The 23,909-nt window shown below is 45.5% G+C and overlaps 1 protein-coding gene across 2 annotated transcripts; it reads right to left on the minus strand.

The window, feature by feature from the left end:
* Positions 1-1,744: 1,744 nt before the first annotated feature.
* Positions 1,745-22,492, minus strand: CUNH8orf76 (chromosome unknown C8orf76 homolog). 2 transcript variants are annotated; one of them, XM_045078099.1, is made up of 6 exons: positions 22,329-22,491; positions 18,943-19,038; positions 18,006-18,149; positions 12,618-13,075; positions 8,208-8,340; positions 1,745-2,083 (listed from the first exon to the last, which is right to left on the minus strand). In XM_045078099.1, exons 1-6 carry the CDS (start codon positions 22,443-22,445, stop codon positions 1,886-1,888), a joined length of 1,146 nt encoding a protein of 381 aa, XP_044934034.1. In that variant the 5' UTR covers positions 22,446-22,491; the 3' UTR covers positions 1,745-1,885. The 2 variants fall into 2 exon arrangements, 1 of the variants encoding a protein (XP_044934034.1); XR_006606160.1 differs by lacking the exon at positions 1,745-2,083 and adding an exon at positions 9,402-9,583 and having other exon boundaries at positions 8,206-8,340; positions 22,329-22,492.
* Positions 22,493-23,909: the final 1,417 nt, after the last annotated feature.

Raw genomic sequence — 23,909 nt, forward strand, 5'->3', positions numbered from 1 at the left:
ATGCTGGCCAGGTAATTCAGAAATTCAATAAATCTTTCAGGAAATGCCAGGTAATCTGCCCCGAAGATACCGATATGAAAAAGACAGTCCTAGTCCCTGATTTTAGACTTTCTGAAGTCTCTCGTGAAAAGACAAGCTGCCGATCACAACAGAGTCAAGAACCCCTCCGGGAGCGAAATCGTGCAGGAGCGTGAGAGAGGGAGACCTACCGCCACCTGGAGGCCAAGACTTCGGGAAGCTGTAAGGAAGTGGAGACCCGGAAGGTGAGCAGAATCGGCCCACCACGCGGGGCGGGGAGACGGCCCAGACCGAACTGCCAGGGCGAAGGCCCAAACGCAGAAGCCAGGGTGCATTTAAAGCCGGAGAGCCGGGAAGGAGGGCGCCTGGGAGCCAAGGCTTTATTACCACGAAGGGATTGGCAGTCTGGGCACTATCCCGAGGGGTCATTCGCAACGAGACCATGAACTCCGAGACAGCAAGTGTCTCCGTGGCAACCGCACAATGCTTGTCACATCTCGGGGGCTCCGCAGTGATTGTTCATGACTCCGTGAGTGGATGGAGGGCACGGGGGAGCTGCGGAGAGGTTTCCATACTTGTCAGTGGTTCCTAAAATTCACAGCATCTATTAACCGTACCTAGCTTTCGTTTCACATTAGAGATATTAAGTGACAACCTGCCATTGCTAGTCGGGCTATCACTCGTACTCGAAGAGCAGTCAGACAGAAACAGAACCAGACATCTGTCTGTTTTGGGAAGGGGCCTGGCAAGGGGTGAAGCAGCAGGTGCAGCAGAAGGAAATCCTGAGGCCTCCAACCCAGGCCTGGAATTCTTTTCCCTCTGCTGAGAATAAAATGTTGTGTGGGACATCACGTGATGAAGTTTTTGGTTGACTATTAAATTCCACTCTTCGTAAGGGAGCTCCTCCGTTCCAGATGACGTGAGTACGGTAATGGCCCTTTGTACTGAAGTGCTAGAGACTGTGACTATAATCCGTGTGTCTGGAAGGACATGACCATCACCCTGCACGACAGTGGCCCGTGGGCCTCGTGTTTCTGTGCATCTGGTGAGCAAGGCGGCACTAACCGCCCTTCGTTTCAGACTGCCTTTGCATCATGTCACGAAAGAGATGGTGTCCTCCTCTGCAGCACAAGGCAAGTGTGCTGACTACTGCCCATTAGAGAAGACCTGAGTTTCTAGAATGCAGCCCACTCCACGTGCACTCTTCTGTTTGGGCCCATATACAAAATCTCAGAGCCGTGGCACTTTGACACACCGCTCTTAGAAATGGTTTACTTTTACATTTCAACATTCTTGTTCTTTCTTGATGAATTTACCTGAACAATGGATAGTTTTACTGCTGATAATAATATAATAGTGTGGGGCTCCTGGGTGGCTCAGTAGGCTAAAGCTGCTGCCTTTGGCTCAGGTCATGATTTCAGGGTCCTGGGATCAAGCCCCACATCGGGCTCTTTGCTCAGCGGGGAGCCTGTTTCCTCCCCTCTCTCTCTCTGCCTGCCTCTCTGCCTACTTGTGATCTGTCAAATGAATAAAAAAAATCTTTTAAAAAAATATAGTAGTGTTTTCCAAAAATATATAATATCTAAGAACCTATTTTATACACTTTCCCAAAAGATATCCTCTAAAGGAATAGTAGGTCTGAGATAAGTGAATGGCAAAAATCCATGAACAAAACAAGTCAAGAAACTGAACACAGTAGAAATAATCAAGAAACTGAACACAGTAGAAATAAGAAAAGCTGTTTTTATAATACATAAATAATCATTTTAAATTCACTATATTCCATGATTAGCAGTGGATTCTTTCTGAAATAAACAAGGACAATTAAAACAGTACAGGATGTTTTCTATTGTTTTTTAAAGGGCCACTAAGCCAAGATTTGTATCTCTGTATGGAACTGATTTTCAAAGGGACAGAAGTGGTCTTTGATCTTTCTGAACCACTTGTCTTCAAATTCTTTCGAAGATGCAATCACTAGGGCAGTCAGAGCTGTCGGGCCAACACACTTCACCTCTGTGTGAACCTCATCTTTTATTTTTTCTGGGACGATATCTTCTCCCATAACCTGCAGCAGGAGGGGGGAAAAAAAAACAGTCCTGTCCCAATTAAAGGGGCGGAAGACTATGCTATTCATTGAGTGTAAAGGATTTCACACCAAACCAAACCAAACCAAACCATAGAAACACTTTAGCAGCTGGCAGCGGGGGGGTTGTGGGGGGGGTGGATTCCAACATACCAAAAAGATGTTTCGATCCAAGGCCCACAGAAATAAAATACCCCGTATTTCTCCTCTTATCCTCCCGAGTGAAAACATCACTGAAACACTAATGTGGCGGCTGTTCGGCCTACAGAGAGTGGGCCGCCAACATTCTTAAATCAAAGATCACCTTCCGCTGGCCAGAACGCATCTGCGAGTGCTTCTCCCCCCTCATAAAACCACCAGAAAGCAGAGCCTGGGCCCTGTGGAAGCAGGGGCACATCTGCTTCCTCTTAGAAGTTCCCCATGGAAGTCAAAGGCAGCAAACAGGCCAGCAGCAAGTAGCTGGGCCTGCGCTTTCCTGACCCAGAGAGCCTTAGTCCCTCTGGAGAGGTCACCACAACCTCCAGGCCCTGAGGCACCTGCCTGCCCTCTGCAGGCAAAACACTGCTCCCTACTGGTCAGAATCAGGCTCAGATCTTCAGTTAATTTCTCTCACAAGCAAAAGTTGTAGAAAGGTTGCCCCCGAACCCGCTTAAGTGATCGGCCCATCTTTGGTAAGGACAGTGAACTGTCCTAACACATTTCCTGTTGTTGGCACGAAAGGTTCAGGAGCCATCCGGCAGCGATGCTGTAAAGGGAATTTAAGTCACTTGGATTTGGACTTGATGACGTCGAAGGTTCCTGAAAACCCCGAGATCCAATGTGTTCATGAATACTCCAATTATAATGCATTAAAAGCCCATTCAAAGAACGGCTTCCACTGACTTTAGACCTTCAAAGACTACTTATTATTTGAGGCAAGAGCTAATGGTATGAATAGCTTAACCAGGCAATTGTCAGCACTTATTAAAGCCTGGAATTTTCATTCATTCTAAGCCAGTGTTTGTCCTGTATTTTAACATTTCTGACCTCGAGAGGTACCTTACAACACAGGCATGTCACGGCATAAATGGCATCTTACTTTTCTTTTATTGGCTCATCAAATACTGATGCGTCTTACAACTGATGATTTCTTGGACTCAACGAAATGTAGTATTTTAAAATCTGGGATATAACACCAGAAGTGTTTTGTGTGTTTTTTTTTTTTTAATAAAAAAGAGAACTGAATAATAGTAATATCCAAATAATGCAATATTCCAAAAAGAGGGATTCGCAGGAACATCATTCACAGCTGTCAATATAGCTACAAAAATATTTGACCATATTAAAAAATTTAAACTTCTATATACTAAAAAAAATCATAAACTTCAGAAAATACTCCAACATACAAAAGGTGAGTAAGCCCAACAGAGAGAGAGCTCTAACAAATTAGTAAGAAAAACAGAAAATTACAAATAGAATAAGGAAGAAAAAGCATGACTAGGTATTTCACTAAATATAAATGGCCAATAAACATGTGAAAAAACTGTTCATCTTAAGAGTAATCAAACCAGTAAATGGACACTGAAAAGTGCTGCTTTTATCGCTCAAATCGCAGATTTTGAAAAATAAGTTAATACGTATAAAATTATTTTTATAAGTCAAAGTGATCAACTATTGACAATTTCACATGGTTCAACGTAGTATCCAGGCATGAAGGAGGAAAATCAGTGTTCTCATACAGGATATGTAAACTGAACCAGCTTTTCTGAATCACATTTAGAAATGGGCTTCAAGTCTTTAAAATGTCTGTATACTTTAACCTAGTGATTCCACTCCTAATAATATCTTCTAAAAGGACCAAATACATACACTGATTTTTTTGCCAAGACTTATTAAAATAGGTACTTTATATCTGTTAAATGTTCAATATAGAGGACTTAAGTAAATAAATGACAAAAGCTAAAACTGGGGGCACCTGAGTGGCTCAGCGGGTTAAGCTGCTGCCTTCGGCTCAGATCATGATCTCAGAGTCCTGGGATCGAGTCCCGCATTGGGCTCTCTGCTTGGCAGGGAGCCTGCTTCCCCTCTCTCTCTGCCTGCCTCTCCGTCTACTTGTGATCTCTCTCTGTCAAATAAATAAATAAAATCTTTAAAAAAAAAAAAAAAAAAAAAAAAGCTGGGACGCCTGGGTAGCTCAGTGGGTTAGGCCGCTGCTTTCGGCTCAGGTCATGATCTCAGGGTCCTTGGATCGAGTCCCGCATCGGGCTCTCTGCTCAGCAGGGAGCCTGCTTCCTCCTCTCTCTCTGCCTGCCTCTCTGCCTACTTGTAATCTCTCTCTGTCAAATAAATAAATAAAATCTTTAAAAAAAAAAAAAAAAGCCAAAACTGGACTACTATCTGTCCATGAAAAAGCACATACTCAAACAGTATTTAAAGATACAGGGCCAGGGCGCCTGGGTGGCACAGTCAGTTGAACATCCAGCTCTTGGTTTCAATGCAGGTTGTGCTCTCAGAGTTATGGGATTGAGCCCCACACTGGGCTCTGCGCCCTGTGCTCAGTGCAGGGTCTGCTTGAGTTTCTCTCTCCCTGTTCGTCTGCCCCTTCCCACCATGTGCATTCTCTCTCATTCTCTCTCTCTAAAATAAATAAATAAATCTTTTTAAAAAATAAAGATACAGGGTCATGATCATATCACAGTGTTAGGTAAAAATAACAAGAATATAAAGTGAAATGTACAGTTTGGCAATTCCTCACAAAGTTAAACAGAATCACCAAAGGACCCAGCAAATTCCACTCTCAGGGACACATCCAGGAGAATTTAAATCAGGAACTCAAACAGATACTTGTATGCCGGAGTTCACAGCAGCATTCTTCACAATAGCCAAAAGGTGGAAACGATCCAAGTGCCAATCAACAGATGGATGGATAAAATGCACTGTGTATGTATGGACAGTGGAATATTATTCAGCCACAAAAAGGAACGAAGTTTGGACACATGCTACAATATGGATGAACCTCAAAAACATTAGGTTAAGTGAAAGAAGCCAGACATAAAAGGGCATATATTATAGAATTCTACCATTTGAAGTCCTAGTATAGGTAAATTCATAGCCACAGAAGGTAGATTAGAGGTTACTAGCGGTTGGGAGGGAGGACAGAATGGGAATTATTGCTTAATGGTTACAGAGTTGGTTTGGGATGATGAAAAAATTTTGGAAATAGTGCTGATGGTTGCACAAGACTGTGCATGTAATTAATGTACTGTACACTAAACCATGATTAAGATGGCCAATTTTATGTTACACGTATTTTTTTATCTTAAGAAAAGCAGAAAAGGGGAACTATTATAGAATAAAAGAGATATAAGAGACAGAAGAACCAAATAGTCTGTGGATCTTATATGGATCCTTTAATTTTTTTTTTTTTAATTTAAATAGGCTCTACATCCTACATGGGTCTTGAACTCACGACCCGGAAATCAAGAGTTGGATGCTCTACCAGGTGCCCCTGGGTCCTAATTCCAATAAAACAATGATAAAAAAAAAAAAAAAGAAGAAGAAAGTACGCAAGCAAAGGAAATTTAAGGACACAGAGTCATCCTCGTGTCACAAAGTAAGGTTAACAGAGCACAAAATGAAAATGTACACTGTAACCCCAACGAGGGCCCAGACATCTTTTTAAAAAAGCTCCACAGGTACTTCATGTGCATCATCCAGGTGGAGAGCTACTATTCCACACAGTCCACAGATCTGCTACACATGGGAAGGAGTATGAAGATGTTTGAGACATCTTGTAAGGATGTCTTCTTTGTAAAGCTAAACTTTGCTTATAAAGAAACCTAAAATCTAGTTGAAAAGATAAGACATACTCTTGTATTTTGGGGCACAATTGGGGGGGGGCAAAGTGCTATCTATTCAAGCAGTGACTGTCCCTGAGCTCAGAGGAGTTAGCCATTGTCGGACGGGGACATTCAGGGAAAGCTTCCTAGAGGATGTGGACCTTGGTGGGCTCTGAGGAGGGAAACAGTAAGCGGATGGAGATGAGAAACCCATGACAATTTTGTTAGATGTGGCAGAGGAGTCTAGAAGGATGCAGAAGATTTGTGTCAGGGAATTACAAGGTCCTAAGTTTGGGGCTACTCTCTGGAAGGCCTTTGATAGCACATGGAGGCACGTGCACTAGAGCTGACCTCCAAGGTGACGGTGACACGCTTGGTTTCTGAGCACACAGGCAACATGCTCAAAGCGATGTCGTGAGGTAAACCCAGCAGCAGCAGGGTTTCCCACAGACCTGAGGGGAGAGAGCAAGGAAGCGAGGAGAGCCGAGCCAGGAGGTCACTGGGAGCCGAGCCCGAGGCCGTAAGGACGGGGTGCTGCATGCGAGAGAAACGGAAGGTGGGCCCGAAGGGAGGGCGGCCGGCTGCTGCTGGAGGGCGACCGGAGCGGAGGCGGCTCCCAGCGAGCGAGGTCCCAGCTCTGGAAAGAATGACAGACGGGACTGATGAAAAAACGAAGTCTAGAATGAAGAGATACTGCCAGATACGGACTGAAGGTTGACTGGAAAGTGTTCTGAGGAGCAGCTCCATTTTGTACCAGAAGAGACAGGAGGATCATCAATCAGCGCTTCGGATGTGTGGCTTAGGAGGTAACTAGTCTGAGAAGTGAGACGAGGGTTTCAGAGATGGCGCTAGACATACCGGTTAGAGGATAATCGACCCAGACATGACGGCTGAAGCCATGAGTGGGTTACGATTTCTGCGGGAGATGGCGGAGAGAAGGGGGAAGCTAAGTGGAACCTCAGGGAATGCCATGACTTAAGAGACAGAGGAAACAAGGAAATTCCAAGAGAAAGAGGAATATTAAGAATACAGGAGAAAATCAGACTGCTGGGGTCCCTCGGAAGAAAAGGGGAGAGGCAACAAATAGGGGGTGGCCAACAGCTCTGAACACCAGGAAGAGGAAGGGAAGCAAAGCCTAAGTAGCAAAGCCTCGGTAAACTTGGAGGAGAGACAGGCCGTCCGCTGCGCCTGTCTGTGGGATCAAAGGAAAGGTTGAAAAAGGCTCACAAAGAAGAGCCAGGAGAACACGGTCCCATAAGAGGGAAAAGGGGTCCAAGTGGGTGCTTAGTTTAGAGAAGGAAGAAAGGAGCCTGGCAATTTAGATGTGCCGGCAGTATTTCTTAAAACTGAGTGACATTAGGGTAGATAGGGCTATACAGACTTACTTCACGGATAAGTACCTCAGTTACCAAGTTTCCATGACATACGAACAGGAGCTAGTGTGAGTAACTTAAATACAAACACAGATCATCTCCAAATGCTATCTTAAGTAGTTTCAACATCACTTTTTAAAAAAAGCTAATGAAGGGGCGCCTGGGTGGCTCAGTGCGTTAATCCTCTGCCTTTGGCTCAGGTCATGATCTCGGGGTGCTGGAATCGAGCCCCACATCGGGCTCTCTGCTCAGCAGGGAGCCTGCTTCCTCCTCTCTCTCTGCCTGCTTCTCTGCCTACTTGTGATCTCTGTCTGTCAAATAAATAAACAAAATCTTTTAAATTAATTAATTAATTAATTAATTAAATAAAATAAAAAACCCTGACATCTGAATTTCTCGGCAACCACCAAGCTAGTGGAAAGGTTTAGCAGAAAGAAAACGGACTTGCAGTGGGTGGGGCTCAGTCCAGTTCTGCAGCTCAAAATCCAGCCCGAGGCGGGTTCCAACCTGTGCGAGCTTCACTCCCAGCTGCACGGGTCCCAAAGGCTGTTCTGAGCATTATGAAGACAAATGGAGGAAAAACGTACAGAAACGCCGCAAGAACATCAACATTCACTCATTCGTTCAATCAGCACTCAGAAAACAACGATCGGGCATTTAGGATGTGCGAGCAGGGGGGACTCACAAGCACTGACAGGAAAATGAAACAGAGCCCCTGACGTAGTACGCTGTGGGAGAAAAAGATGACGACGATGCTGCTCTCGCGGATTAAGCAATCAAAAGCCACGTAAGGCAGAGAAAAAGTCCCTTAGCAGAAGAGATCTGGTTGTTTTCTAAAAAACGGTTCCGAAGCCAGGAAAAATACCTCTGATGCCTCGGTTCACATAAACCCCCAGGGTTCATGTGAACACTCACCTCAGCTATCAACAGCAAAGTGTCTTCTTTGAAGCTGAACCCTTTCATTTTATCTTCAATTTCCTGCTGAGTCCTTAAGTTCCTCTCCAAAGCAAACGCCGTTTGCTGAGCCTGGGTAAGCTGAAGCAAGAGCCTGAAAAACAGCAAGTCCCAACGCGTGGGCGACAGGGAAGGGAAAGCCGGAGGAAGGGTTCGCAGGAGCACGGGGACTCGGCTGGGTGGGAGTCCTCCCGGGCTAGAGGAGGGGACTCACCTTCATTTGAATCCCTAAAAAGCTTCCCACTTGAGCAAACTGAGCAAACTGTGCTGGAGAGTCATCTTTTCTAAAAATTCCTAGACCAACGCTTCACAAAGAGATCTTTAGGGAGAAAAACCTCCAAAGGGCTTCCCGTAGAAGAAGTCAAGTGATTGAAAGCACAAACAATCCGGAGTGAAAGGAACAAGCTTCCTAATCAAAGGCTCCTCCTCCAAAATGCTGGGATGTGCTCCTCTGAAGTCTGTGTTCTGCGACCCTTTATATCCCCCAAACCTAGAGTCACTCGACCTCGAGGACTAGTCAGAGCCTCCAGCAGACTTTCATTACCCAAAGCCGGGTCAGGTCTTTGACGAGCCTCTGGTGGTCCACCTGGCAACTGCCTCATCGTGAACTTCCCGCACGGGCATAGCCTGGTCTTCTCCTTCCTCCTCGCTCCTGTCCTGGGCACACAGCTCCTTCTCCTCACTGTTTAAGTGCTGAATGTGGGGGCCCCTGGGTGGCCCAGTCTGCCGGGCAGCCAACTCTCCGTTGCTGCGCAGCTCATGATCTCGGGATGGTGAGAGAGAGCCCCACGCCGGCTTGCGCTCAGCAGGGAGTCTGCCTGAGATTCTCTTTCCTCTCCCTCTGCCCCCTCCAGACTACTGTGTACTCCAGCGTCACATTCTCTCTCTCTCAAAAAAATAGGTATTTTTTAAATATATTGAATGTGTCGATTCTCCAGGTTCCCTCAGGCCTCACTGGTCCCTATTTCTACTCCCACAAGCACGCAGCTCTCCTGTTCACTCATCTCATGTCTTGAATGAACCACCCACTACTCTAAGCACTGGGAGATCCTGGCAGGCAAAACAGGCTTCTGCTCCATGGAACAGAGGGAGAGCGATCACGGGGAAGAGGACTTCAGGGAGTGAGGAGTGTTATGCAAAAAATCAACCACTCACTCAGTCCGTCCAAGCAGGGTGGCTAAGTACCCGCTGTTCAGGTGAACAGGGAAGGAGGACTTTTCCGAGTCATCGCTCAAGCTAAGAGCCAACGGTGAGTCGGCCGCCGGAGTGTCTGGGGCAAGGGGACGCGGACACATGAATCAGCTTGATGTGTTTGAAAATCGTGACGATCACTATGGCTGGAGCAGAGGGAAAAAAAACCCGCAGTAAACGAGAAGGGAAAGGCAAGGTCAACGTCTCACAGGCCCCGGAAAGGAGCAGGGCATTTACGTAAGGGCAACGGGAAGTCACCGGAGGGTCTGGAAGGAAAGCATGCTCGGACCCACACTCCCCTGACTCACTCAAACCAGCTTGTGTTACTACCTGGCCTCTGGAAGCATATACATTTGTGACCCCTTTTCTCTTTGATGTCCTTGCTGTCCCCTCTTGCTCCTGAAAGGACTTGAAAATACAGCTTCGGGGTCCCTGGGTGGCTCCGTTGGCTAAACTTCTGCCTTTGGCTCAGGTCATGATCCTGGGGAGCCCTGCGTCTGGCTCCCTGCTCAGTGGGGAGTCTGCTTCTCCCTCTCCCTCTGCCCTTGCTCAGGCTCTCTCTCTCTCAAATAGATAAAATAAAATTTTTTAAAAAGACAAAGAAAATAGAGCTTACACTTGCTTCTTCCGTCCCATGTTCTCTCAGCCCTCTGCCCCGTGCCTGCTCACTCATCACTCCTCAAACTGCCTTCTCAGAGGCTGCAAATGACCTCCTCACTGTCAAGCCCCCCCTCAGATTGATCCTACCTGACTTCTCACTATCATCTGGCCGCTGCTCTCCTTCCTGAAACTCCTTCATCTCCCGCTTCCTTCTTCTGAGCTCAACTCCTCCAAGGGAAAAGCTCCAACTCATGGCCTGTAGGTCCCTGAATCTCAGCACATTCAACCAAAATCTTTACTTCCACCCTAAGTCTGCTCTGCTCCTCCTCCCGGGTGTTCTGTCTCTCAAAAGGTGCCACCATCCACCCACACACCCGAGGAAGACTCTTGACTCGTCTTGGACTCCTCTGCTCCCCTCCCCCATCCCCGTCTTTCCCACACCCTCAGCCGGTCCTCAAGTTGCGTCCATCGAATCCTGCACTGATGTCCGTTTCCTCCTCCCCAACCGCTGCACGATCCTAGGTCAGGTCCTGGCCGCTGCCCACCGAAGACTCCACAGCGCCTTCCCTGGCGACGCACGATCGCCACTCCTTCCACCCAAATCTCCTCCAGGCCACCAGATCTCTCCTGAAATCACAGCTCTTGTCACCCTGCTTGGACACTTAAAACTTTCAAATCCTATTCCGGCCTTCAGCGTAAGGACCAAGTTCTTCAAGATGACATTTAGCATCTTCTGTGAGCAGAAGTACGCCCGATACCGAAGGCTTGCCACACGCTGCACCCAGAGCCTCAGAGGCCGGGATCCTAACCACCCCAGGAGGGAGGCCTTTCCCGTTTTCTCTGTGAAGAGGAACATGAAGGAACCGGAGAGCAGAGAGTTTACGTAATTTGTACAAGGTCAGACCGCTAGCGAGCAGAGGAGTCCATACTTGCTCGCTCAGCACCAATTTATTAGATCCTTACAGTGAGATCTGACTCCCAAACCCCTCCGCCCCCTCACGATGTCGTCCTGGACCGCGGTCTGCCGCCCACCTCTCCGGCTCCCCCACCCACGCTGCTGTCACTGCAGCAGACTGTGTGACACCGCGTGACGCCGGTCCTGTGCTTTCTTCCTCTTTACCTAGCCTGCCTCTTCTCATCTGGGGAACATTCCAGGTCAGCAAGATACTCCAGAAAGAACTCAAGCTGTGGAATCAAAGGCCTGGGGTCCGGATCATGGCAGCGTTTCAGAGCTGTGCCACTGTGGGCATAACGCTAAGTTCGTTTCCTAGTCTCTACGATGGGATCCCCACGCCCACCCCAGGGAAGGGTGAGAATTAAAATGAAACAGTGCATGCAAAGCTCTAGTACACACTTCTCTCTATAGCTGAGGAAGGTGCCCAGAAACACTGGGCAGAAGCATCACTCCCCGGTAAAGTGTTCTTCCTGCTACACTGAACAGCTCCTGTTTCCTGTCCCCGTAGGGCTGCCACTACTAATACGCCGCTAGCACCTATTCCGCCTGTCACCGACTACACATCCAGTGTCCTCAACACACTGCGTGCTGTAAAGGAAAGGGCCTTTAAAAAAAAAAGATTTCCTTATTTTTAGAGAGAGCGAATGCGCACAAGCAAGGGGAGGGGCAGAGGGAGAGAGAATCCTCAAGCAGACTCCCAGCCTGACTCAGGGCTCGATCCCATGACCCACAGGTCATAACCCAAGCTGAAACCAAGAGTCAGATGCTCAACCAACTGAGCCACCCAGGTGCCCCAAAAAGGACCTCTTTTCAAAATCCTTATGATCCCAGCACCCAGCATGTGCCTGGCATACATACCACTGGCTCATGTACTTCCGAATCAAAGTAACGCAGTCAACACAAAACATCTGCTGCATAAAGTTTACAATTTGCTTCACAGATACCACTTCTCAGTAAGCCTCACTCTTAATGTTTCTAGAATTCTCCAGAGTTAAAAACAATAGCAATAACAACAACACACTTTTGGCATCATTTGGGACCTCTGAGAATCTATTTCTCTCATAAATTATAGAATTTGATCAAGTGTATGTTCCCTTTTCCCTTAAACCTTTTTCTTTTTTACCCTTAAACTCTTACTAATATGGATTTAAAGTATTTGGAGTCCCTAAACCATGGGGATTCTCTGTAGAATGAGGTAAACATTGTTTATTCATATTATTAATAGTGATTCAAACACAAGAGCAAATTGTTTGCTCTTTATTGTTTGCCCTTTAGTAGATTTCTGTGGAATCTGAGTGAAAAATACCTTGTTTATAAAATCTCTTCCCCTCTGTCGATGTTTTATACATTTAATTTTCTTTTCCTAATTTTAACGGTTTCCAATTTCAACACTTTATCTTGTGTAATGACCCAAATCATATTCTTGAGCAAATACAGTTATGTTTCTAAATCTTACATACTAAAAGGACATGTTCAAAGGACTCCATCTAGACTATAGGGGGAAAAAAAAAATCTCAAAAACATACCAAATTCTATCCTAGGACTTTCTGACGACTAAAATCAGAAAAACAACACCTTTATCCTTGGCCTAGTACCGTATGTTGTTTCATCCTTTCTTCTTTTACCTGGTTCGTATAAAGGAGGCACATGCTTTCACCCGAGTCTCCAGCAACATTGCTTCTCTCTTTTCTGCCATACAGTCTGGAATATTTTTCAGAACTTTCTCATTCTTCCAGTCATTACCGCTGCGTGCTTCCACAGAGAGCCCAGAGCCCTCGGGCCGTGTTTCAGGAAAACAAAAAAGACAGTCTTTTCCTGAGTGTGGAAAGGAGGATTTGGCAGTTTTGTCACTGGAGGTGAAATCGTTCTGTTTCTGAGATGACGCACACGATGTGGACAGAGCTGGCCCCAGATTCAGGTAAGCCTCAGCCAATTTGCCCCAGTTCCAAGGATCAAAAGGATGCAAAGAAATTAGTTTCTGTAGGCAGAGAATTGTTTTCTCCAAGTTTGGCAGACTTGAACAAATAGCCAACTGGAGGTAGAGCACAGCGGTTAAATGGTCTGTGTTACTTGCTTTCTTTTCCTAAGGAGGAAAAAAAAGTTAAAAACCTTATTATTTTTTTAAGATTCTATTTTTAAGCACTCTCTATGCTCAATGCAGGGCCTGAACCCACAACCCTGAGATCAACACCTGTACCCCACCCACTCAGCTAGCTAGGTGTGCAAGAGTTAACAACTTTAACCTGCAGAACGTTTTCCTTGTAAAAACGGATATGCCTAAAAACCCGAGTTGTGTATGTTGGAAATTAGAGATATCTTTCAATAGCTACAAGTAGAGAGAACTGCTTGAAGCTGTAAACCTAGAGAAATACTGGGGCGCCTGGGTGGCTCAGTGGGTTAAGCCACTGCCTTCGGCTCAGGTCATGATCTCAGGGTCCTGGGATCGAGTCCCGCATCGGGCTCTCTGCTCAGCAGGGAGCCTGCTTCCTCCTCTCTCTCTGCCTGCCTCTCTGCCTACTTGTGATCTCTCTCTGTCAAATAAATAAAAAAATAAAAATCTTAAAAAAAAAAAAAAAACCTAGAGAAATACATACGACCTACTGAAATAACCACTAGACACTTCCAAACATCCTGTCATAACCGAAGCATAATTCATATGACAGTGGCCTGATGAAATTCAGCACCAGAATCATCTATTTCAGTTTATCCTCAAGTTTTAGAGTAGTCTTTATTGTTTTAGCCAGGCAGCTGAGAGGCCCAAGCCAACTTTTCTTTCCCCTGGGCTAATGGTCCATTTTAATATTCCAGGCTTTCTAAAAACCCAAATGGTAATTTCCTTGAGGATTCAAATGGACTCCATTTCCAAATTTGACTTGGCTTAGACATCTTAAACAGGATAGCCCTGAAGCTCTCAGTGCTTCATGCGGCACCATAATTGAATCCAAATGCCGTCCCTGGTAACCATTACCAAGGCCAATTATTTTTGGCCAGAAGGGGTTGCCTGGTTTCCTTCTGATCAGAAAATGCTTTTCAAGTCTCTTTAACCAGAGCCACCGCCTCTTGCCTAACTTGCCATATGGCAAAAGCGCTGTGGGTTAGGGAAGACAAGGTTTCTTTTTCTACGTTAGTCTGTGGAGAGCAGATGGCCGACTAAAATTACCTTTCAGTTAATTTTAAGTCTAAAGAAAACCGGGCCTACTAATATCCAGACCAGGCTCCTGCACACAGCTACACTGGGCAGGAAGTACAAGTAAAACTCCCCCGTGTGCAGCCTGAAGAAAGAGGCCAGCGAGTGAAAGCTTGGGGAATATTTACATATCTATATATTAAGTGAGAATAGAAAATAAAGCTCCATTCGACCTATCTGGTGATACTGCACCTTCCCAGTGAACAGAACAGATCTGGTTTTATTACTATTATTGTTCTGCACTCTGTCCTTCCTAATAGACCAGTAGGTTCCAAAGGGGTTTTTTTGGTTTTACTTTTTAAAAGTCATTTATTCCAACCTCATTCAGTTCTGACATAAAATTCTATGAAGTTTTCCCTTCAGAAAACTTCTACCATTTTTTCTTTTTAAGTTCTGTTTTAATTCCAGTTGGCTAACACACAGGGCTGTTAGTTTCAGGAATACAATAGAATGATTCAACACTTCTGTACATCACCCTCTCCTGAACAAAAGTACACTCCCCTAATCCCCATCACCTAGTTCACCTGTCCCCCCACCCCGACTCTCCTACCCTCTGGTAACCATCAGTTTGTTCTCTATTGTTAAGAATCTGCTTCTTGGGGCGCCTGGGTGGCTCAGTGGGTTAAGCCTCTGCCTACGGCTCAGGTCATGATCTCAGGGTCCTGGGATAGAACCCCACATCGGGCTCTCTGCTCAGCAGGGAGCCTGCTTCCCCCCCCCCCTCTCTCTGCCTGCCTCTCTGCCTACTTGTGATCTCTGTCTGTCAAATAAATAAATAAAAATCTTAAAAAAAAAAAAAAAAAAAAGAATCTGTTTCTTGCCTTTTGACATCTCTCATTTTTTTCACCCAAAGGTTTTTTTTTTTTAATTCAATGCTGAATTCCTAGCAGAGGGCATAGCACCTTGGACATAACAGATGTTCAGTAACTAAGGAATACATCTTCATGTCCTTTATTTGTAAGGAGAACAGCACATACAGACTTTAGGAAATGCTACCTTCCTTCTAAAACCAGGCTATAGCGCTTTATGATGTATAGTTAGCATTTCATATTGAGAATGTATGTTGAGGTAGAAGCTGTTACATATAAACCATGATTTCGATGGGAGGGTTTTTATAGCATAAATAGCAAATAACTCTCTGGAAAATTAAATTCCATTTAAATGACTTTGTGAGATTTTCCAGAATAACCCAACTCCTTCTGAAATGCAATAATGATGACAGGAGTTAGTATTTATTCAGTGCGAACACAAGCCAGGCACTAGTCTAAGCACTTTACTCATTTAATCCTCATGACAATCTTTTGAAATAGATTCCATCATTACCCCCTTTTTCATAGAAGAGGGAACTGAGTCACAACAGAGAAGTTAGAGAACTTGCCTGAAGTCACACAGCTGGTAAGCAGCAGAGCTACAGTCAGTCACACGAGAAGGCACAGGATGGAGGGTACTTTGGAAGGGCTGACGCATGTCAGCTGGCTTAAGGTTCTCCCTCCCGATGAACAGTGTGTGTGCAGGCTATGGACATGAGTCTATCACCTTAGCACTGAACCCAGAATCAGGCACGTGGTGGGGCTGAAATCAGTGTTTGTAGAGTGAACGCATTTAAAAGAGTCATTTACCATCAGAAGCAATGTCCTTAACCACAACTTATCACATGAGCATATCAGTTACGGTAAGATGTTTAATTATTGAAATAAGAAATAAAATATAAATAAGTTCCTTTTTTTAAAGATTTTATTTATGTATTTGACAGAGAGAGATACAGTGAGAGAAGGAACATAAGCAGGGGGAATGGGAGAGGGAGAAGCAGGCTTCCTGCTGAGCAGAGAGCCCGATGTGGGGCTCAATCCCAGGATGCTGGGATCATGACCTGAGCTGAAGGCAGAGATTTTAACCCACTGAGTCACCCAGGCATTCCCAAAAATAAGTTCTATTACAAAATTCTGTCCAACAATCATTAAGAAGAGAGATGAATTAGGAGCTGTGAGCAGAAAGTGTTCATATCCCGACAGGCACTCCCAGATGAGCTATTTTGTTCAACGCTGCATACTGACCTGTCCCCTACAGAACATAAAAGGACAACAACTACCAAGACAAAAACAGAAATAAGCCACAGCTAAAAACAAAAGAGAGAGGTCTATAAGTAGGGAAGAAATTTAAAAAATAAAACAAAACACAGGGTACCAAGCAATGAAAAACTACGCAAGTCGGCGGGCACCACTGAGATCATGTGAAAAGACCCAAAGAAAGGGGGAGACCCACTGGCCTACACTGCTGGCTCCTTCCCCAGAAGGATGCCTAGAAGCCCGATGGACAGTTTTCAGTCCTGGCAGGAAAGCTGAAGGTCTTCTGACTGGTCCTTCCTCCTGTTTCATAACATCCCAAGCTCTGGACACCGGCATCTGCTGGCGGGCAACAGATGCTTCTCTGAGCCACAGAAACAGACTTCCTCGGCTAGAAGGAAGCGCAGGAATTCTCCAGACACTGACGCCACTGACGAGTAGGTCAGGCAGGGGAGAGCAGAGCGGGGACATGTAAGGGATGCCAGGAAGAGGGAGGGGACAGGAGAGCACAGAACAGGAATGACGGGCAGGTACCTGATGCCTAGAAAAAGGTACCAAAAGGCCCAACGCTGCTGCTAATTTGCAGACCTGGAAGACTGAGAATGAACGCTGTCAAATCCCACCAAGTTTACTGTGCCGTGGGCTTCCTGAACAAGGTAATCTCATCTTCCGGCTTAAGAATTAATGCACATTTATTAGAGGGGAGAAAAAGAAGAGCCAGACACAGCTGTTTTCCACATTCCAAAGACAATTTCCAAGGTTTCTTCTCACTGCAAGAGGCTGAGGTCCTAGGCAATGAACCCCACCGGCAAGTAAATTTAGGGATTTTTCTTAGTTAAAGAGATGGAGGAGAACAGCTCAATTGCATGCATTCTTCAGGCTGACCTCTAGTCAACCTGATCTGCAGGGTTCACGATCAGTGTCTGGGCACCTCAGGAATTCCCTCTGAGGAAGAAAACGGGTCATCTATAAACTAAGTTTGGTCAACTTAGACCAATCCTCATATAAAATTTATACACAGAAAAGCCAGAAATAAATAAAAATTGCCTTCATCTGAAATCAAAAACAAGCAGAATCTAGAATTGCAAATAACAGCTTTTCTTTATCCCTTAAAAAAGGGATTGTGCGAATTCCATTTAAGAATTAAAAAGGCCAGGGGCGCCTGGGTGGCTCAGTGGGTTAAAGCCTCTGCCTTCGGCTCGGGTCATAATCCCAGGGTCCTGGGATCGAGCCCCACATCGGGCTCTCTGCTCTGTAGGGAGCCTGCTTCCTCTCTCTCTCTCTCTGCCTGCCTCTCTGCCTACTTGTGATCTCTCTCTGTCAAATAAATAAATAAAAGAAAAAAAAAAGAATTAAAAAGGCCATTAAGCTTGGCTCAGTATGATATTTAGGATTTTTTTTTTTGTAAAGTTCATTATAGAAATTTCGGAAAATAGAATCTAAAAAAAAAAAAAAATTAAAGAAAAAAATTACTGATGATCCTCCTACTCTGAACATTTACTCCTAACAAGAGTAAAACCTTTTTTTTTTTTTTTTAACAAGATTTTCAGGTAATGGAAGAATTTTAAGAAAAAATATTACAAGAAAATGACTGTCTAGAGCACCAAACTGTTTATCATTAAAAGTTCTTACACCACTGACAATTTTCTACTTATCCAAACCCACAGATTTTGCTGCTAGCGTGAAGTTTTGTTTTGTTTTAGAAAATAAATTATTCAATATCCCAGGAAAGCAACAGGAACACAAGCAATGAAACCACTTACCAAGTGTGTAGCAATCTCCAAGGCTTCTGTGTGCCTGCCCAGGTGAACCAGACACCGAGCCTGGCCTTCCTGGACATCCCTCTTCATGGCAAAATTCGCAGACGGCAATTTTTCAGAGATACTAGAATACTCTTGAAGTGCTTTCTGCCAATTATTTGTTAAATAAAGGAAATGAAGAGAAGGGATAAAAAAAAAAAAAAAAAGAAAAATATAAAGTAGAGAAGAGGATTCAGTTATAGGCATCGTTTTTTTCTTGGTAGAGGGATTATTCTAACTGACTCCACAATGAACTATGGAAGGCCTGAGTATTTGTCAGCACCATTTTTCTAAAAGGTAGAAAAGAAATGGCTGGAAAATATAACTGCTACTACCACGGAAATTATCACCATATGGTAGAAAGAGCATTTTGGAGCCAAACAGACTGGGGTTTGAATCCTGGTTTTGCCACAAACTTGCTATACAACCTTCCTTCTCTCATCAGCAAAACAACAGTAAGACTCTTGTGAAGAAGAAATGAAATTTTCTATGTAAAGCACCCTGGTATCTACTTGTTCTTCCTTTTGCTTACACATTTCGGGGTGCTCTGCTCCTGTGACTCCATGAGGCATCATGCTAGAGGCTCCCGCAGAATGGGGAGATATAGAACTTGGGGAAACAGACCTGCAAGGATCCCGAAAAGATCCCTATATTGTAGACACGGAAACAAAATAAGTGATATAGAGCCATGGATAAAAGGATAGAAACTGGGGATTCTGAGATTATAAACACTTACCGGAGAAGATTAAATTCACCCTCACAAATAACACATTCATAACTAATATGCTGTAACTGATAGCATTGTTTATAACTGATTACCTGTTCATAACTGATTATTTGTAACTGTTTATAACTGATTGCCAGTTTCAAGTAGAATAAGCTTATATATGCTGAACTCTACCTGATACTCTTGCCGTCTGTAGGCGAGGTCCCCCTTGAATTTCTTCAGTGTTAGAGCTTCAACATCATCACCGCTCTCTGTTTCTTCATAAAACCACTAGAAATTGTGAAAATAGCACACCACAGAGAATTAACTTACGCTTTTCCCTGTCATACTCAAGTGGAAGCAATTTCCCATATGTAACTGATGAAATCTCAAACACTGACCTACTTCTTTAGGATGAGACACACAGGAAAACATCTAACAAGAAAGTCAATTTTAGCGATGGCTCAGTTTTCATTAAAATCATCATGAGTAATAAACATATCAATAGTGAGAAACATCTCAACTGAAAAAGCAACTCAGGCCTATATGGTTCTACGCAGAGCATTTCAAGATGGGATCGTGGTGTCCAGGAAGCTGGATTTTAACTAGCACAGTTCCCACTGCTCCTTCAGACTGAGACAGGTGTCCCTGTAGAGACGTTTTCAGAGTGGTTAGAACAAGGATTGGCGATTCATTATGAAAAGGACAAAGGAAAGAGGAATTACCTTTACTTATAACACTTTTATGAAAATGTCGTAAAAACAAAAAGTAGAATCTAACCAAAGAGATTGAAATTAAGGCTGAAAGGAGGTCTCCATGCAATCAAATGCCAAAGACTTGTAGAAGAAAAGTTTGGGGCGCCTGGGTGGCTCAGTGGGTTAAAGCCTCTGTCTTAGGCTCAGGTCATGATTCCAGGGTCCTGAGATGGAGTCCCCACCCCTCTGCTCAGCAGGGAGCCTGCTTCCCCATCCCCCTGCCTGCCTCTCTGCCTACTTGTGATTTCTGTCGAATAAATAAATAAAATCTTAAAAAAAAAGAAAGAAAGAAAGAAAGAAAAGTTTGGGGTAATGCCCATCTGGAATATCTTATTCACTTTTCTACTGATAGAAAGGCAAGCGAGACTGGGATTTCTCCGTTAGTGAGTGAAGTACGTCGAGATTAGAAAATAGGTCTAACAAAAAGCAGTCTGTGTGCCAGTTTTTCCAGCCTCAAAGTAGTAGCTCAACCTCCCTTTTACTCACAATAAAACACAGTGAGGCTGACTGTGGCTTGTCCCCAGGTAAATGCTATGAAAACGCAACCGCGTTTGTGGTGGTTCCACAATCGCATCAAAATTGCTTGGTTCTATTACTGCAAGTGTTGCCTGGGTATCATTTCCCTCCTATTATCCAGTAAAATAGTTTCTCTCCTTCATCTGATCCATCACAGCGAAGAACGCTGGTAGCTGCTGATTTTCTGTTGTCCCTGAAACACCGAGTAAGTCAAAAGTCCACATAATTTTCCTTCGTGCTCTACTGCTTGCCGGTCACAGTGCCAGTCCCAACCTGCGGAACAACAACCGCCCAACTGCAAATCTTCATCCAGTATTCACGATCCCAGGGGGAAATGATTAGGAAAAACGGGCTTCCAAATGATTGTTTCTATGCTCTCACATCTCCACAAATGGCCCGCAACCATTTAGACGGGGATGGCTCCCAATTCCCTTTTCTAGTAAGAGGAAGGGGGGAAGAACTGGGAGCAAGGGCGGAATGAAGAGGTGAGGGGCTGGGTAACGCCGACTTCTGTCCCCCAGAGGATCTAAGCAGGGACAACAGAAATCTTCTAACCCAAGCTCCTGGTTTTACACTCACAGAAATCAATGCGATGTGAACAAGGCCTCTTTGAGTTTATGAGCAGCATCACACACCAAACAAATCCTAAAGACAAGTGATTTTTGGATTTCACTTTGTAAGTGCACAACACATCACACCTGACCAAGTATCTCACCCACTTCACTCCACAAATAACCCCGTGAGCCAGCAAATCTTATTTTTCCCAAATTACACATAAGACTCTGACACTTTGGTAAGTGCTAAAGTGAAGGCTGCAATGCGGGGTCCTCTCTCATAACCATGGCTTTTACTGCGGCACCACATGCCTTCCCAGGTCCATTCCTGTTCTCAGTGTACCTGAGCAACCACTACAGGTAACTCTGAAAGAGCATATGTGATTAGGAGGAAAAGTAAGTTAAATAAAACAAACATAAATCACCAATTACTGAGCACCTGACATATTTAAGTACTTTTTTTTTTTTTTTAATATTTTACTTATTTATTTGACAGAGAGAGCGCACAAGCACGGGGAGTGGCAGGCAGAGGGAAAAGCAGGCTTCCCGCTGAGCCAGGAGCTGAGGATCCTGGGATCAGGACCTCAGCAGATGGCAGCTGCTCAACTGCACTGAGCCACATAGGCGCCCCCTAAGTACAACCGTTTTTTTTTTTTTTTTAAGATTTTATTTATTTATTTGACAGAGAACACAAGTAGGTAGAGAGGCAGACAGAGAGAGAGAGGAGGAAGCAGGCTCCCTGCCGAGCAGAGAGCCCGATGCAGGGCTCGATCCCAGGACCCTGAGATCATGACCTGAGCCGAAGGCAGAGGCTTAACCCACTGAGCCACCCAGGAGCCCCAGTACAACGGTTTTAAGGAAAAATAAAGACAATACCGGTAGAGGAACTTAGCACGGTGCCTGAAACAGGTTAAGTTTCTAATACATAGTGCTGTAGTTCTTATCTGGGAGATGAGATTTACATATATGCAGTAACACCAAGTAATATTCTACCAATTCAAACTATTCACGGAGTTCCTGTCACGAACAAAAACTGCCGGCCACCGGAAGACAGAAGGTTAAGCCCCCACTCTCCTGTGGTCATTCAGCACTCCGGGACGAAGAGCTCTGCGTTACTGACAAGGGCTGTCATGCAAACTGAATGGAGGGGAGGCCCTCAAAGACAAACGCGTTGGCTGGGAAGGAGGAATCAGAAAAGACTTCCTGGAGGCGGCGCCATTCAAGCTGCGCTCTAAGAAATGGATGTAACTGAGCGATCTGACCGTGCGAGCGGGGGTGACGGGGGCTGGGAGAATTCACTGAGCAAGGGCAGGCCCCGTGGGTGGGACGTCGCCTTCTGGGGAGCAGACAAGTTTTGGGAAGTGGGCGGTGGCCGGATTTCTGGGGCCCCTGACCGCCCGGCTGCAGACTCCGTGAGGACGCACGGAGTTACTGAAGATTCCAGGATAGGGAGCCTGGGGGACCCCCGCCAAACGCCCTGTGCGGGTTAATGCCCGCAGCTCGGGGCCCGGTGGGCCGGGTCCACCGGGTGGTGCTCCGGAAACGCCCCCGCCACGTCGGGGAGGGAGTAAGCAAGGGAGGGGAGGCCTGCGGGGGCGCAGGGTCGGCCGGGCGAGGCGGCGGGCACCCGTACCGCCAAGACTGGGCTCCGAGGGCGGCGGCGCGGGAACAGGGCGTCCGAGGTGCTCCCCGCCCGGGACCCGCGGAGGCCGAGGCCGGGGGTTCAGAGACAGGCCACCATGTCCCGCTCTCTCACCTGCGGCTCGCAGCGCTTGGCGCGGTAGGACGCCGGCGGTGCAGGCCGCCGCTCCGGCCTCTGTTCGAACACCGAGTCCTCGAACTCGCCGCCCAGCAGCCAGCATCCAGTCTCCATGGCGCGCCCGCCGCCGGGGCACCGGGAGGGGGCGGTGCCTAGAGCAGCGCCCACGTGCGGCCCGACGCGGAAAGGGCGGGGCCGCCACGGCCGGAGCGCGGCATGCTGGGGCTTGTAGTTTCCTGCGGGGTCCCCCAAACCTGGATTTGGCTCGCTGCTGGCTTGGAGTTGTGGTGTAACTTAGATTTTTATCTGACCCACAAACTTACCGAAGCCGGGGCAGAGTGTTTGACTGTTCCGTTTCAGGAGATGGACAGAGATCGTGAACTGCCTGCGTCAAAAACACTGCCTCCAGGGTAGCTTTTTAAAACTCAGTAGCACTGGGTTAAGCACATTTTTTGCACTTTGTATCCTCTCCCAACAATTTATGAAACGCACAGTGATTCCCACTTTGCAAATGAAGCTATTGGGATTTAGAGAGAGGTTAAGTAACTTGCTTAGGATCAATTTTTACGTGGCTAAGAGCTGGGAAATACAGAAATCAATCATTAGTCCCCTCATCTCCGGAAAAGAGACATCACCACCAATAACAAAGACCAGAGAACTCACACATTTATAGAGCTGAAGACAGAAATTTACTCTGGATGGTCCTCCAAAGACTAGTAATTCTACCTGTAGAAAAACACCAAATTCCAGAAATCTAGAACTAACATTTACTAGAGTTCTTACACATTCAAGATATTCTTTGAGACTGGAATATTAAAATTACTGACAAAATACAGGACAATATTGCACAGCACAGTATTACTGAGACATATTACACAGCAGATTTTCCCTGCCTTTCCTCCTGTTTTTCCTCACTCACCCGTTCCTTTTCCACCATTTGTCTTACACGTTTCTTTCTCTAACCCAATCTTCTATTCCACAAACTCACCCTGGGAGAGCCTCATTCCCCAAGGTTTCAAAATCTATCTCTCCGCTGATCACTCCTCAAATCTAGAACCAACCCATACATCCAACAGGCTTGAGTGGAAGGCTTCGCCAGGACAGTCTGCAGACTTTAGCTACTGATGCATTCACCCATAGAAGCCAGCATTGAGGGGGTTGGAGGAGGAGTGGAGAAGGAAAAGGAGAAGGAAAAATTTGTTTTCCAGAGATGTAATAGCCCTAATTAGGAAAAATTCAGAAATTGCAGAAAAATAGGAGAAAAGGAGGTATCCATAATATCATCATCCAGAAGTAATGGAGTCTAAGGAGGGTAGAGATATTTGCCCTAATCCTAGTATGTTCTGTTCTAGCAGAAAAGGCAATTTAGCATAGTGCTGCAAGGGCCTTAAGCACCAGATTTGTCTGGGTTCATGACCCTGGTTCAGTTATTCACTAGCCGTGTGACTCACTTTGTGAAATGGGTATTGATTAAAATAATGCACGTAAAGTGCCTGCCAGATAGCAAGTGAGTAGTAATATGTGTCCATTCAAACTTCCTGTTTCAGGTGCAAAGTAAGAACAAGCAAAGGCAAGCAG

Source organism: Mustela putorius, unplaced genomic scaffold (genome assembly GCF_011764305.1).
Source record: "Mustela putorius furo isolate JIRA1106 unplaced genomic scaffold, ASM1176430v1.1 tig00000228_pilon_pilon_pilon, whole genome shotgun sequence".
Taxonomy (NCBI): domain Eukaryota; kingdom Metazoa; phylum Chordata; class Mammalia; order Carnivora; family Mustelidae; genus Mustela; species Mustela putorius.

Coding starts and splice junctions, on each gene's coding strand:
- CUNH8orf76 (XM_045078099.1), bottom strand. CDS start 22,445: ATGGAGACTGGATGCTGGCTGCTGGGCGGCGAGTTCGAGGACTCGGTG. Junction 18,150..18,942: donor ACAGACGGCAAGAGTATCAG/GTAGAGTTCAGC, acceptor AATAATTGGCAG/AAAGCACTTCAAGAGTATTC. Junction 8,341..12,617: donor GCCTCCTTTATACGAACCAG/GTAAAAGAAGAA, acceptor GCTGTTTTTCAG/GCTCTTGCTTCAGCTTACCC.